This window comes from Lactuca serriola, chromosome 1 (genome assembly GCF_051521515.1).
Source record: "Lactuca serriola cultivar US96UC23 chromosome 1, Lser_US96UC23_V15, whole genome shotgun sequence".
NCBI lineage: Eukaryota > Viridiplantae > Streptophyta > Magnoliopsida > Asterales > Asteraceae > Lactuca > Lactuca serriola.
This window is the reverse complement of record NC_136408.1, coordinates 181,432,203-181,449,923: the sequence shown is the minus strand read 5'-3', so window position 1 is coordinate 181,449,923 and position 17,721 is coordinate 181,432,203. Positions and strand designations below refer to the sequence as shown.

The window sequence follows — 17,721 nt, the reverse complement described above, 5'->3', positions numbered from 1 at the left end:
CAAGATTGCATTTTTATGAACATACAACTCATATAGTCCTGGAATATGATAGATCTAGGCCAATGGTGACTATTTGCTCATAAAGTCTCCATCTTGGGACCAAAAACCCTAGAATTTGGGCGAAGAAGCACACAACACAAACAACAAGGCAAGATCTGAACTTTTTACCTCAGGAAGAAGCTCCACCCTTTGTAGTCCTCAGATCTACACTTGTCCACCAACTTCTAGCTTCTACAATGGCCTCCTCTTTTCTTTCACCACCTTGATATGGCACTTTGAAGCTTAGAACACTCACACCCAAGCTAAAAACGAAGGGAATACTCTCTTAGGGTTCCTTTCTGTAAGATGGTGGCTGAGGGACAAGACCATCTCATTCGTTTTATAGCCCTCAAGTCATATTAGGGTTTTGCATCTGGGCCGGTTACGCCCGGCGTAACCTTAGGTACGCCCAGCGTGCCCGGATGAATCCGCGTACAAAATAAGCGCGCGAGTACGCGCAGCGTACTCCTTAGTACGCCCAGCATACTTACAAGCTTAGCTTTTACACCCAGGGACCTAACATGACAAATTGGAAAAGAAGAAAGGTTAAATGGTTGAACCTGAATTTCGGGATGTTAGATTAAAGGGTGTAATCTAGTATACGTATAGTCTGATCCTAATCATTAAGATTACATATCATATATTTATTCTATAAATATAGATCTATCTATAATTACAAAGTGTCTAACTGACCAATATACAAAAAGTCATGTTGTACTATGTCGATAGTGATGTTGGTGGACAACGTGTGAATGATGTTTGACTCATCAGATCATAAGGTGTGACCTTACATAAATGATTTTTACCATTTATGCGAACACTTTGTGTTTATGAATAACTATTATTCATGTTCAACAATTCTGGTTGAAACTAGTGCCAACTTTTATTGAAATTGTATAGTTATTGAGATACTTCAAGTTCCATGTGCCTTCAACTTTGATTTGTCATTAGAAGCATGCTTTTTGATAACTCAGCTTACAAAGGGATTATTGAACTTATTCTTGATGGGTTTGTATAAAATAATCTAAACAACCTTTCACTACTAGAATATAGACCTTTAATGACACGTGAACCATGACACGCATTGATTTATGATATGCAAAAGTGTTTGTCCTAAAAACAGTGCCATCTCTCATAAAATTCAAAGGAACCAGGACACACATATTTGTGTACCCTAAAATTAGTGTCTCAACAAAAAAAATTAAAAACAAGGAGGATGCTTGTCTTAAACGTGTGTCCTTTACAAATTTCGTTTTATAATTTCAATCAAACGCGCATCTCTTATCACAAAATTGTAGGGACCTATATTAATTCTTTGACTCTTTTCAAGAACATTCGACACAATTGCTCACTCAGTGCTCTCTAAAATCGATCCGTTCACCAACCTCAACTCGCCTTCGCCTAGTTTTGGTGGCAACCTTAGGCTCCATTTCCCACCGACGACCTCTGTTTCACTTCTCCTTGCCAATGACCTCATGCTCACCTGACCTCGTTGGAGACTACGAATGCTCCAATTTACATGCCCTAGGTCCGATGAAGGTATAATTTGTTTCTTCACAATGTTTCATTTCTTATATCCTCACTCTACCATAATTTTTGGAACATAAAATTCCCTTGATTTGATCTACAAATCCAGTGCATTGAAAATGAAAGCCGCCAAACTACAATTGTGATGGGTTTTAGACATATGAACATTCTAATGTGCACATACAAACCCTAATGCTTGAATCTAGGTTTCTCTAATTGAACATGCATTAAATCCAAGACTTCTAATGGCTAATAGAGTATAATAACAATAAGAAATCAGAATTAGAAGATTACCTTGAATCACTTGCTTGATCTTCTTGTCCTTAGAGCTTTAGAGTCACAATTGTAACTCCTCTAATGGCTTACAAACACCAACTAGCAAGAGGATGATTTGAGAGAGAGGAGAGAGGATCAAGAATTGGCCAGGGTTTCTTCTAGAGCATAGGTGCCGATTTCCCTTGACTCTTAGGGTCTATTTATACTAGTAAGGCTCCTAGGGTTTCACCCTTAAACCCTAATTGGATAACTTAGGCCCTAAGCAATCCAATACCCTAATTGATAAGCCTTTTGGACGAATTCTAAGCTTATCCTAAGCCCTAGAAATCGTCCACCCCTTATCCATAAGGGATTATAGCCCAAAGTACAACTATCATACAATTGACAGTTTATGCCCCTTTATTCAATTAATCTCTTTAAGTCACCAAATTAATTCCTAATTAATTTATGACTTATATTAATCAAATAATAATATTATTATTCCTTATATTATTCTCATAATATATTAATAATATTTCTTCTCTCATAATAAATCATCCTGTCAAGTTGCTATGGTGAAGGCAACCCAAAAGGACCATGCACAACCGGGTCAAATACTTGCATAATATAGTTGCAGCCTTAGACACTATTCCAACAAATTGAAGGCGGCAATTCAACCAGCACAAAAAAATTTGCACACTTAATTATTATAGAAAAGGATACGGGGAGAAACATATGACGATATATATATATATATATATATATATATATATATATATATATATATATATATATATATATATATATATATATCTTCCTATTCTAATGAATGAATATATTTATTCTCCTATTGACAAGTGTTATACTATTTCAACTCCTCATTAATATTAGGTGCTACCTACCATGCCACTTGTCAACCTATTAATTATCAATTTCAAATTTATCACTTTAATTACATTAAATTAATAATTGATTCTCCATTTTAAATTTTAAAATTGTTCACTAAAATTATATTAAACTAATAACATTAGATTAAAAATTAAAATAAACTTAATACAAATTATAAGGTGATATAACTTCACGTATTTATTTAAATCAACGATTATTATTTTATATAACTAAAAAAATAACTCTTAAATAATACTTTATTTAAAATAACTGATTAATCTTTTTGTATTTTTAATATGAAAGTTTAATTAATTTTATAACCGTGGTTCTCACGGGTTATAAACTAGTATATATATACTATTATATAAAGCATTTTAGATATATTTCTTGAAATTTAAGAGGTACCAAACCTACTATATCATGTACAATCAACTTATGCTTACCATTCAATACACATATTACATTTATATATTTAGTAGGTTGAAAATCTTAATTGGTATCAAATCTATAACCATTATATCATGGTGTTTGTATATTTAGTAGGTTGAAAATATTAAATAAAGGTGAGATATGTTCCGGTGGTTTTCTTCACACCATAAGATTTTTTGGAGAGGTAATGATAAAAAAATTGGAAAATACATTTTTAAAAATAAAAGTAAAATGCTATAATAAACAAATAAATAGATAAATATTTGCGTTAAATTTATAAACTAAAATGGTTTCAGGACTACAAAAAATAACCTAAAATAGATTGAAAAAAAAAACGGAATGAATTTACAACCCAACAAACCGGTTAAAGTTGTGAAACTAGTTAAGATGTTACGGTTATTAAAAGTTAACATTATGAATGAATGATTAATTGCAATTTACAAAGAAGTGACATAAACGGATTTTTCAATGTTAGAGGATTGTAAAAATGAAAAAATTATCAATATTGTAACTTGGTTATACTTACAGGTTTTTATGGTTTGATCTGATAGCCGGAATGAAACTATTCACTGAAATAAATAAATCTCCATTCGGACACTATTTGTCGCCGCCGCTTTGCACGGGCACTCGTCTAGTATATATATATATGTGTGTATATATATATATATATATATATATATATATATATATATATATACATACATATTGTTACACATAGTATAGTAAGATAACCCACATGATCACTCTCGAAATAGCTAAGTAGGTAGTTTTGTAGATAGCTCCTCCAGTACATAATAACCTATAAAATATATTATACTTGTTGCTAATTATTGAACATAATGTCACACCCCCAAACCTGAACGGCGGAAACATTCAGGGGCGGAGGACGTCATCTACAATATCATAACAAATGAATAGTAAAGAAAGTACACACCACCATATTATATATTTTGTAAAGTTTACATGATTGTATCTATTACATGTTCAAAAGTTTAATACAATATCATGTTCCAAAAGATGTTATTAACGCCAGCGCGTAAATCCCAAAAAGTTGTCCCTAACCTGGCTTAGCGGTTCCCTGAGAATACATGTTACTTCAAAGAAAAAGTGTCAATTAAGTTGGTAAGTTCATAAGTAGTGTTTTGATAAAATGGATGCTATTCGAAAGTTCGTGTATGTTTTCCAGAAAATCCGATATTTTCTTAAGAATGATGTTGTAAATCGTTTTTGTACAAAATGAATATATTTGAACCAGGAAAATCCTATATTTTCCTAAAATGAGATGTAGTCTTAAATGACCAAGACTGTAACCCGTAAGCAAATATGCCATGTTTAGAAATGAAGATGTATAGTTTTATTATTAATTAAAACTAGTTGTGGAAGTGTTTATCTTGAATTCTGATTATGCTGATAATACCCTATAATATAGTTATTACCCCCCGAGCATGATTGAGTTATGTATTACTACGCGCATGAGTCATTGTTTCCGCATTTTGTGAGTTCCGCATAACCATACTAGACGCAGTACCTAATGTTGACATTTGTCACCTCGGGGACTGTAGCTAACAGTTAGGGTGCGGAGTCGTCAGCCCCATATAGCTCTATACACACTTGTCACGCTCTCCCTCCAAGAGACTCTGGTTATAGGTGGGGACTTTTGTTTGGTACAAACAAAGCCATACGACTCCACATGATTGCTAAAAACGATGTTCACAAGTAATATGATGAAAAATCTTTTGACAATTCGAGATAACAATTAAGTCAAGTATGCAAAAGTGTGTATGTTTATGTCCAAAAATGATTACCCTTTCTACAGTGTTAACAAAGGCATAATAACAAATTGTGATTTGTCGAATACATGATATGTTATAGTTGAAATGGTTACCCTTGATATGATGTAGTATGCAAATCTATAAATAAAATGTATTTCATTTATAAAACATATTGTATCCCCGGAGGGTAAGTTGTTTTGTGAGGTGTTTTGCATGATAATAACTTCATAAGATAGTTAAAACAACAGTATGAAAAGTATAGCAAAAGTTCGATGTTTCACATGATTTTAGCCGTGTGTTTAATTGTATCCCCCGTAAAAGTGTTTAAAAACATTTAAAAAGTATTTGAAAACGTAGTGATAGGGGTATGAACTCACTTGATAAGTGGTGAATCGGGTCGCGTTTCGATAAGGATGATCGTTCTTGACGTAACCGCAGGTTTCTGGTGATAACCGGGTTTCACGCGGGCAGTACTTCAACTGGAAAAGATTTATTTCTCGGGAACTTCGAGGCGTCGGGCCTTGCGTCGTCTGCTAGCAGTGATACTGGAGCTTCGGGGTGGTTCAGAGGGGCTTGCGAGGTGTTTCGGGGTGAAAGAATTTAGAGAAAAGCAAACAATTTTGGAAAGCTCCGCACCCTTTATATAGGGCTGGCTAACTCCTCGTACGCAGTGCGTACCTGCGAGGAGCGTTGGGCGTTCCGTAGCGCAGGGCATTCCCTCGCGTACACAACGCGTTTAGCAGCGTCTTGACGTCGTCTCTTACCTCAGCCTCGGACTGAGTACCATGATGCGATTCAGAGAGAAATGGACGAACCAAGACCCAATGAATCCGAACGCGGGGCATTCCTTCAGAACGCATGGCGTTCATTTCGGACCAGTCTCGATAAATGTGCCCAGAACTTGTAAAGTCTATAACTTTCGCGTACGACCTCCATCTTCGATGTCCTTTATATCCATGCATAGGTGGAAATATACTCTATAACTTTCGTTTAGACTCCATCAGCTAGTTTTGACTTTATTTTTAATATTATATTTTTAACAGGCCTGGACTAGAAAAGTCCGTTAAAAACCCATAACTTCTTCATCTGGTGTCTGTTTTCGTCTGTCTTTTTACCGTTGTACTACTATTGATGAGACCTTCGATTTTCGTTTAGGTTGTGTCGGCTAAAAATCGCTTGAGCTCTATTTCGAGTTTTTGGTTGTCTACCGCTATATCTGAAACTTCGAAAAATCATAATTTCCTCATACGAAGTCAGATTTGGACGTTCTTTTTACGTATGTTCATGGTTTAATGATATCTACGACTTTCATTTAGATATTTAATGCTTAAGAGTAATTTATTGGAATTTCACATTTTATGCTTAACAGTGTTTTACCGGTATTATCACGGATCTTCGATCGGTAATAACTTCTTTGTTATAACTCGGATTTTAGTATTCTGTATATTTTCTGAAAACCTTATTACAATATCTACCACTTGGTATATCCCAATTATGGTTTTATAAAAGTTTAATTTTGACATAAATTTAACTGGTGTTACATTATCCCCCCGTTAGAGAGAATTTCGTCCCGAAATTCGCATTTTGACTATGACTTCAAGAGTTGAGGAAAGATGTGTGTACTTCTATTCCATTTGATCCTCTTGTTCTCGAGTGAATCCAAATCCCAGGGTGGGTGTTCCAGCGAATCTTCATTACTTTGTCTATTGCTTCGACAGATAGAGGTCGTGTGGGTTTAGGTTTATTTGCCTCTATCTATCTAAATGCTAGTATCTTCACTCATAGCTTAGGGCAACTTTGTCTTGAAGTCCATGGTTGAATTCACTCCTAGCTTCTGTGCTTGAAGTTTACTTATTGTACGTGTGTTATTTCTAAATGATCTGTTGGGAATACTTTGGGAAGGTTGCAAAAAGTATAGTACTCCCCACATGAGTGCTACGGGATTTTGAAACTCGAAACGATTTGGGAGTTTTGTCGGGTTTGTCATTATAAATCTATAGAGTTTCATTACCCAACGGTGAAAGTGAAGGGTCTTTTCATAGCACATGAAATTGGCTTGGTGAAGGCCAAGCCAATCCATTTCTAGCAGCTATTTGGGAACTTTTTATCGTAACAGGTGTGAACTCGATTGGGAAGAGTGTTCATTAGTGTGATCATGTGTTCTACATATGTGTTTTCAGTGTTTTGAATCTATCGTTGTTATTGCTACTATGAAGGTTTTGCTTAATGATTGGGGTGCTTGTTTGAATATATATTTTTTTTAAAATTTGTGACTCACGAAACTCCTCTCCGCTCCACTATAAAATAAAATGCATGCTAATGTGCTATCGAGGAAAAACGTACCCGTAACAACAGTGGGATCTGCAACGGCTTCCTCCTGGCCCATTACGAGTAATCGACCACTTCCCCCAGCATTCTTGTTGTTTGCCTTTGGGCAGTCCTTTCGGAAGTGCCCTATTGCTCCGTACTCGTAGCAGGTACGACCTACTCGACATTCGCAGCTAGAGAGGCTAGTTGGGCTGGTTCTTTGCAGAAGCGGACGGTGTGTCCCTTCTTGTTGTACCGAGTGCACTGTAAGTCACAACAAGGCCCGTGATGATGAAAGTTGCACCTGTTGCACTTTGGGAGGTAATCGTATGCATTTGTTGGGGCAGGAGTGGTAAGGACAGTAACAACATAAGCCATCACTATTTGTTGTAGGGTTCTCTTGCAGGGTTTCCCCCTTTCTCTTATTCCAGGGTTTCCTTCGGTCCTCTATATCCTTCGGTGCCTCCGAAACTGCGGTAATAGTACCCGGTTTAACACCGTAATCAATCAATCGTTGAGCCAAGCGCTTCGTGCTGTCAAACGTGATTGGGTTAGAGGCCAGGACATGCCCCTAGATCTGGGGTGATAATCCCCAAATGCACCTCTCCACCTTCTTTGATTCTGGGTTTACCATACCTGGGTATAAGGTTGACAAATCACTAAACCTGGCCGTGTAAGCGACTAGGTCCGATCCGGTCATCCTTAGGTTCCATAGCTCATGCTCTAACTTTTGGATTTCGCCCCTCGGGTAGTATTCTTCCAGCATCAAGACTTTGAGATCTTCCCAACTCATGGCAGTAGCAACTGGAAGGGTTAGGGCTTTTACATAGCCCTTCCACCAGGTGAGGGCTCGATCAGAGAAAGTGCAAGTGGCGAACTTGACTTTTTTGGTCTCTGGGCATGCATATTTGCTTACGGGTTACAGTCTTGGTCATTTAAGACTGCATCTCATTTTAGGAAAATATAGGATTTTCCTGGTTCAAATACATTCATTTTGTACAAACACGATTTACAACATGATTCTTAAGAAAATATCGGATTTTCTGGAAAACATACACGAACTTTCGAATGGCATACATTTTCTCAAAACACTACTTATGAACTCACCAACTTAATTGTTAACACTTTTCCTTTCAAATAACTTGTATTCTCACGGAACCGCTAAGCCAGGTTAGCGACAACTTTTTGGGATTTACGCGCTGGCGTTAATAACATATTTTGGAACATGATATTGTATTTAACTTTTGAACATGTAATAGATACAATCATGTAAACTTTACAAAATATATAATATGGTGGTGTGTACTTTCTTTATTATTCATTTGTTATGATACAGTACATGACGTCCTCCACCCCCGAATGTTTCTGCCATTCAGGTTTGGGGGTGTGACAGATTGGTATCAGAGTATTGTTTATAGTGAACTAAGTATATCAAAACCATTTTTGATATACGACTATAAAGACATCTGGACAAAAACACTATGAATAAGAGTTATACTTTTTAAAACAAATCTTTTACAAAAGTATACGTGCATGCATTATATAACATGGTCAGTATCATAATGAAAACAATATAGAAGTATTATAAACGAGTTGTGCAATACAGGTATGCCTTGGATTATGTAATCGGGACTGGATGAATATAGCATCATCAACTATATTTGTCCAAGAGCCGACCAGCACATGTCAGGGGATAGCTACAGTGGACAACAAGTCTAAAACTTGCCAAACTTATAAACCTTAGAATCAAACCTAACATTTAGAATACTATATGAGTATTTTATGCATATAATAGTTTAAATTTGATGTTCAACCTTATGTGCCTTAGTTCTAGACAATTCTTATATCCCTATTCTCGTACAGACGTAATGGTCGAATTCGATCTACCAGGGTTCCCTACTACCCGAACCAAGATAGTGGAGGAGGGATAGAGAATGATCCGGAAGAAGAATTCAAGGACGATATGCACGAAGACTTTGACCCCGAAACCAATAACTTACCCTTAGTAACTCCAATCCAAAAACCTAATCCTTGATCAGGATTTCAGGGCCCAACACCTTTGTGGGCAGTGAACCTGAATAAGTGGAGCAATGAACAAGGTCAATCCCCTCCGTACCATGGAGATTGGAGCTTCTACAATCTGAGCGAGGGAGGCTCAGCAAGCAGAGTCCTTCCTATATTGGTTCGCCGAATTGCCCGCAATGATGAGCAAGGAATGGCAACTATCCAACGAACCAAGGAGAATGATGCGAACACTGGAGTCAATAAAGTTCACATCCAATAGTTAGGATTAGCTCATGGTAGAGCCATAAATCAAAATGAAGCTTGGAAGAGAGAGCTAACTGCAACTCAAACTGAAGTCAGGGAGATCCGTGCTAACTCTAGAGTCAACACAGTTCGTCTTCATCATCTGACCAAGGACCAGGACTTTGAAAGGTCTCGTATTGACGCCTTACAAATGCCTGTAATTCTGAGACCAAGGATCTTCGTCAGAACCAGGTGGCACTACAAAGACACGTATGGGAAGCGGAACAGCAGTTGGTTGAAGCCAGGGTTGAATCAAATACCAATCACAACAATTCCCCTTGCAAGTAGAGTCTACTCTACTCTGTCTTTTGGATATGACTTAGGTCTTTGTATAGACTCTAGTATTAACTTTTTGTACTGTAAACCTCTACATAAGGTCAAATTTTCCCAACATTTCGATGTATCCACGATATATATATATATATATATATATATGTGTGTGTGTGTGTGTATATATATATATATATATATATATATATATATATATATAACTTACGCATTTGCATTGTGTGTAAAATTTCTTGGTTATCACTCCAATTCATAAGTTTATCTATTAATATATAAACTCTCATTATGAATCAACTCAAAACCTTATTTAGGTCAAATCCAATTCATGAAATGTTTAAAATAGCTAACTCATTAACACGCGACTTTCAATCATTAAAGACTTATTTTCTTCATTGTTATTTCTTTGGCAGCTCGATGCCGCCTCGCAGATCTGCACGCCGCGTTAACAACGCAACACCTATGCCACCGCCACCACCTCCACAATATGATCTCGTCATGGTACAGGCTACTATTACTGCAACAGTAGCAGCTGCTCTTATGCAAATAAACTCTAACAGTGCTGGCGGAACTGGAAGCAGTACCAACCACTTGAATCATGGCGCTGGCTATGGTCATATCATTGAATGCACATACAAGGAATTTTTGAATTCGAATCCAAAGACTTTCAACGGGGTAGGAGGAGTCATTGCACTTATGCATCTTCATTTCTAAACATGGCAGCGCGTTCAGCAGTGTCTTGATGTCATCGCTTACCTCATCCTCGGACAGAGTACCATGATGCGACCTGGAGAGACGTGGACGAACTGAGACACAACGAATCTGAACGCGGGGCGTTCCTTCGGAACGCATGGCGTTCATTCCGGACAAGTCTCGATAATTGTGCCCAGAACTTGTAAAATCCGTAACTTTCGCGTACGAAATATACTCTACAACTTTCGTTTAGACTCCGTCAGCTAGTTTTGACTTTATTTTTAATATTATATTTTTAACAGGCCGGGACTGCAAAAGTTCGTTAAAAATCCATAACTTCTTCATCCGGTGTCCGTTTTCGCCTGTCTGTTTACCGTTGTACTACTATTGATGAGACCTTTGATTCTCGTTTAGGTTGTGTCGGCTAAAAATCGCTCGATCTCTATTTCGAGTTTTTAGCTGTTTACCGTTATATCTGAAACTTCGAAAAATCATAACTTTCTCATACGAAGTCAGATTTGGACGTTCTTTTTATGTGTGTTCATGGTTTAATGATATTCACGACTTACATTTTGATACTTAAGGGTTAAAAGTATTTTATTGGAATTTCGCATTTTATGTTTAACAGTGTGTTACCAGTATTGTTCTGGATCTTCGATCGGTAATAACTTCTTCGTTATAACTCGGATTTTAGTGTTCTGTATATTTCTGAAAACCTTGTTACGATATCTACCACTTGGTATATCCCAATTACGGTTTTATAGAAGTTTAATTTTGACCTAAATTTGACCGGTGTTACACATAACAACTAATAATTTAGACCCTTCACTAATCCCAAAATATACTTTCATGGCTATCAAATAAGGATCATCCCTTTAAGTTAGTATTTTGGCGTATTGTTTTTCTAAAATCCAACAACCAAGCCAACGCTTCTATCATAGACACCTCTCCCATAAGTAGACCAATAAATACATTTAATTAGAATCAATGAATAATCTAGTATTTATAGGTTCATAACAACGACTAATGGTATAACCATTTATAGATAGAAGTAAGTAAACTTACTTGATCTTAACAAAGTTTGAATAGCCACGAGCAGAAATTCGACCCCTTCTTTCTTATCTCTTTTCGAAAGTTCTAGAACTATGCTAATCAGACTACAGATTGATAAGTCAAATAACAAGGGATAGAAATGTTTGAGGGTGATAGAGAGATTCTCATTTGAAGAGAGAGAGAATGGTGTAACTAATGAGCAGGCCTAAGCCTTCTAATTATAGGAAGTTTTGAAGGGCATGCCACGCCCTTACCTAAGTGTGCCACACTTTTAGTAGGTGGAATGTGTGGCTTCTGGTTGTGCCACATCACTCGTGGTAGTTGGGATGAGGGCTCTCCAACTGCTACATGGCTACTTGGTAGCATAAAGTTGTCAGTTGCCAAGTAAATTCTCATTTTCTTTCGATAATTATAACTTTCGTATACGAGCTCTGTTTTTGTTGTTCTTTATATCTATGGCTTCATAGTTTTGTGTGCTTCAACTTTCCTTTAGATCTGAATAGCTAATTCACAATCTATTTTCATTTTGTATTTTATATACAAGATTGACATGTTGTATCCTGAAAAATCATAACTTCTTCATATAATGTCAAATTTTGGTAGTCTTTATACTTATGGGTCCGTATTGATGTCTACTACAACTTTCATGACGATTACTCAGGCTAAAAAATAATATATTTATATTTTTAATTTCATAAACAACGTTTCTATTATAAATATAATGCAAATTGAAAATAGGGTGTTACAGTATAGTTTCTTGATTTCTTGAAGCATTTTTTTATTGTTGGTTTATGTTCTTATAGGTGGTGTGGCACATAGAGATGCCAATCAGCTAAAAAAGTGTCATCAACCTGAAAATTCTTGTGGCCTTTTCTAATTTTTTTTAATTATAATGTGCTCCTATAACCATAAGTTTGTTGGATAGGGAATGTCAATTCAATTCATATAGACGTGGTATAATTAACAATTATCCATATATATCAAACTTGCTAAAAAAGATGAGTACCAACTACTTTAGAAGTGAGATACGTGCTCAAGTCTATCGACTATTCCATCAACGCACACGTTTATGAATTACATCATGCATGACAATAAACTCATGCATGATGGAGAATCAACTCATGCACACTTTTATGAATTAGATATTTTGGATTTTGAACTACTTAGTAATTGTAGAAGGAGGATTGGGATCAACGTTACTCAGCCTCAGTTTTTGTGTATATTTTTTACCTCGGAACAAAAACCATTATCTATAGATAAATTAGGTTTCCAAATTAACCACTAGTTTTGTATTTCCCAGTTTATTTTTTTTATTATGAACTTCTTATGTCCTTTTTCCATTTTCTCATTGGTAATTCCGGTTACCCAAGTCCACATGGATGTGGTAGATATTCAAAGCATATATTACCTTAAGTTGCATCAAGAATTATGGAGTTCAATCTCTAATCATGGTGAGTTAATGAATCCAAATATACTTATGAATTCCATCTTTATTATAATATAACAAGTGTTGAAGCTTATATAATTTCCTAAAATGGGATAAAACACACATCTATGTTTTTTAGACGGCTATTGTAGCCAAGGAATAATTAGAAGGAAATTGTATATATGATGGAAGTTTTTGCAAGCTTCAAATCTATAATTTTTTTTCTTTTTTCTCATTAAGTCCATTATTGGTAAAGTGATGCTTATCTAAATAAAGTACATTATTGGTAAAGCTTCATATATGTTAGTTGTTTTATTTTTTTCCAGTTAAGTCTATTATGTTTTCTTTTTTCCCATTAAGTACATTATGGATAAAGCTTCACATAAGTTAGTTGTATTGTTTTTTAGCATTAAGTATTGATGCTTATCTAGATAAAGTTCAATAAGTCAAAAGTATCAGCCCTTACTATATTAAGTGATGGCTCTTTTTACAGGTGAATTGTAACTATAGTAGAGATTAAATAATGCAAGCTGGTGCACATATGATGAATTCAAAACCATCAGATCTTCATGAAACAACCACCCTCAGGGGCATCCCAATATGGTGGTGCATAGTACATCGATACACCATAAGGGTACGTAGGACTACCTCGACAATCATCAGGATAATAGGGCTTGGATTCACCATCAACGCTATAGTCTATGCCAATGCATATACAACGTCATCAACATCAACAACAAAAAATGTGTAACCCGTATGTAACAACCCAAAAACAGTGATAAATATTTTCATTCAAATACTGTCAATTTCATTCATTAGTTGTTCTAAAACCCACCATCAATGTAATATTCAAAACATCATAGTATAATTATTCAATATGCGGAAATCATGAGGGGAGGATGTTGTGCCATCACGTCGGGCCCTTCCCTCTCGAACTAGAAGTATCTGAAACCATAAACATAAACTGTAAGCACAAAGATTAGCGAGTTCCCTTAAGTACTACATACCAAAACATACAATTGGGCTTAACCTTAGGGTATAAACCAACCTGATACACATATATGGTCCCCGCCTTGGGGCCTTTCCTCGAGGTGTATTTCAATCCGATCAATAAACTTGGGCCCCACCCTGGGGTATCTTTCAACCCAAACATACAATAACGGGCCCCACCATGAGGTTTATTTCAACCCATTATAGAAACTCATATAAGACACATAATAACTATCATCCTAGACAATACAATAATAGGCCGACGTTGGTGCCTTCGACCCATGGATACAGTATGAAGACTCACCTCACAGACATATGAAAAACTGAAACAACACGCTACTACGGAATCGATTCAACCGGTCATCTTTATAAATGTAGTGACCAAAACTCATAATACATATCACAATACCCTAAATACCCCTAGATCAAACGTTGATCAAAATACCAGTAAAACATCAAAAGTCAAAAGTCAACCCAACTAGCCACCATGTCATGGCCTCCTTGGCCACATCGTGGTCGCAAACCGCCAAAACAGACGGGTATGGACCAAGTCACCACGCCATGATGACCTCAATCACGCCGTGGTGATGCGTCTGGACAACTTAATATTGGATTACGTGTCTAAGGCCATAAATATAATTGGTATGAACTTGATTTGATAGTAGCATGGTACTTTTGGGTTGTCTTCCCTTTAGCAACTTGACATGATGACTTATGGAGAAAGAGGTTAATAATTGATTTATTAATATATTATGAGAATAATATATTAATTAGAAATCATATTATTTAATTAGTATTTGATCATAAATTAATTTGAAATTAATTTTAGGATTAAAGGAACTGATTAAAAGAATGGGGATTGTTTTGCAAATCATTGCTAGTTGCAAAACTGGGCTGCTGGACTCCTTTGGAATGGAGTTGACGAAATCTATAGGGAGGCCCTATAGAATTAGTCCAAGGCTTCCTAGTGGGAGGCCCATGGGTTTCTTAAGCCCTAAGCAAAAACCCTAGCAACCCACCAACTATTTAAGGACCCCGTGTCTTGTGATTTTAGGCCAATGCTTCCTTGAAGAAACCCTAGCCGAAATTCTAAGAGTATCCTATCTCCTTCTCATCCTCTTGCTACAAGTGTTTGTTATTGCAATATAACAAACAAGGTAATCTTCTTAACCCTTTTATATATGAATTTTGAATTATATATGCTAGACTTAGGGTTATTGCTTTGGAATTTCTTTTGCATGTTCAATTAGTGAAAAACTTAGATCTAAAGCAATTAGGGTTGCATGATCACATAGGATGCTGTTATGCTCAAAACTCATTAGTGGTATTAGATCCTAGGATGTTTTTTAATTAAATTTGATTATTTTGTGAATTGTCCAAAGCTGAAGCAAAAAAAATTCGCAATCTATCTGCTGAACTCGACGAGTTCAATGAGGAACTTGACATGTTCATGGCTTGACTCAACGAGTCGACACGTCAGATGCCTGATTTTTCGATTTTCAAATCTTGTTTGGATTAGGATAATTACCATAATTCGTTTTTAATGCCTTAAATTGAGTTTTCTGAATGGTAATCTGATTTCCTTATCAAATAAGATTGATTTGGTCAAATTTTATAATAATGAAAAATTATTTGATTAGTTTAATTATATAAAATTTGATCTAGTAATTTGAAAAAGTTTCATATTACACCCTTTAGTTTTGTAATTTAAAATTTAATTAAAAGTTTAATTTTGAAATATTAAAGTTTAAAACTCTAGTATTTTAAATGTTTAAAATACACCCTTATACTATATAAAATTAAAAGTATAATATTATATATGTATAATAACAGTCAGTCTTATAGTTAGTAGGCCTCATTCACGAAGCCGGTCTATAAGGGGGTATAAGGAAACTGCCTATAAAATGGCAGTTAAATGTGTATCCACTCTCACCCACCGCTTCCTTGATTAATGAAGGGTCGTTAGCCGAACGGGTAGGATAGGACAATAATTTCTCATTAATAAGTATAATGATAAATATAAAGTAACTAAATGCTTTTATAAATTCCCAATCTTAGTTACTTTGGGAAAATGTGAATTTGATGTTAATCCATGAAACTGCACATTGTACTTTGTTAAGTCATTAGTAGAGCGTGTGTGGTTAACTGGCACACTAACTTGGACTAACAAAAGGTTGCAATGGGTAGCTCGTAAATTATCGTTGACCAATGGAGTGTGTATTGTTAATCGGCACATTAGTTAGGTGGTAAATGACAACTAGAGTACCAAGCTAATTTGCATTATTATTCACACCTTGTTTGTGATCCTCGGTATCACAGTCACAAACTTGAAAGGCATAAGCGAGATTAAACATGCCATTGAATAGTTCAATGAATCTCAAAGAATCTAAGAATTTCATTTCATTTAAAACCTAATTCACTTAAAATTTCGTTTACATGGTGGAATTGTTAATTGTCATTTACCTACCTGCAATTAGTTTACAATTGGATTACGGCGTCCCTCTTCTGAATTGTGAATTATTGTGTTGGATCCTAGCCTTAATATTTCATTTTGGGTGTTATATTAAGGATTCCTTATCTAATGAAAACTTGTCTTTCTTCTTTTGTAGATGTCAACCTCAAACAACGCTTCTGGCTCCTCCTCTAACAACAACAACTCTGCTAACTCTTTCTTGCTCTTGAACATTTACGCGTGGGTCACATTCGATGATTCCAATTTCAATGAGTGCATCTGCAATATCCGAATGGCCTTACGTTACGAGGAAAAGGAATACGTCCACGACAAGCAGTTGAATGAGATAGACGAAACCAAAGCTACTCTAGAAGAAACGGCTGATTATAGGGCCCGATGCAAGGATGCTACTAAAGTGTCTTGCATTATGGTGGACACTATAACCCCTGAGTTGCAGCGGTTCTATGAGGAATATTGGCATTATGAGATGTGCCAAGACTTGATAGAGAAGTACCATCTAATTGCGCGTCAAGAAAGGTATAAGATAGTCAGGTCACTAATTACAACGAAGATGAAGGACGGAGAGTCTGTCACGACCCACCCGCAACGCATGCAGAGATATGTCAATCGTCTGCTCAAACTGAATGTAAGATTCGATGAGGATTTGGCTATTGACATACCCTTGCACTCATTACCTCCTTGTTATAACCACTTCAAGATTACTTATCATTTGAGCAAAGAGGAAGTCACATTGAGTAAGCTTCAAGGTTGGCGAATGTTTGATGTATTATCCGAAGATACAAAATGAAGAAATACTAGTATGATTCAATGTAAATTAAATCACTCAAGGTGTAGTGTTGTAAATCTATATATAGTAATGAGTTTCTTACATTTAAGTCCTTAAAAAGTAGGAGTTATGTACATAACTCTTACAATCTTTGGCTTACCCAACATATATGTAACATCCAAATTCCCAGGTATTTTATTTTAATCTTTTATTTTGAGTTAAAGAGAGGGACTCGACGAGTTGTCGCCTAGACTCGTCGAGTAGGACTGCGATTTGCTGACTGGATTAATGAATGGACTCGACGAGTCGGCTAGGTGAGTCGACGAGTCTGTGCTGGCGGCAGAAACCCTAAATCTTTGGGCATATGCCCTATTTAAAGGCTTTTATGGCCTTCATTTGCGGCCACTACACCCCTGAGAAACCCTAGAGAGTAGAGAGAAAGCTTGTAAAGAAAGAGGAGGGCTAATTCATCATTCTTCGGTGTGTTTTAGCAAAGGGAAGGAAGGACTTC

The 17,721-nt window shown here is 36.1% G+C and overlaps 1 protein-coding gene across 1 annotated transcript; it reads left to right on the top strand.

The window, feature by feature from the left end:
* Positions 1–16,715: 16,715 nt before the first annotated feature.
* On the top strand, positions 16,716–17,231 carry LOC145064374 (uncharacterized). Its single transcript, XM_079011840.1, has one exon. It carries the CDS (start codon positions 16,716–16,718, stop codon positions 17,229–17,231), a length of 516 nt encoding a protein of 171 aa, XP_078867966.1.
* Positions 17,232–17,721: the final 490 nt, after the last annotated feature.

What these genes read in the sequence shown, in the direction of transcription:
- LOC145064374 (XM_079011840.1), top strand. Translation starts at nt 16,716, where the DNA reads ATGGCCTTACGTTACGAGGAAAAGGAATACGTCCACGACAAGCAGTTG.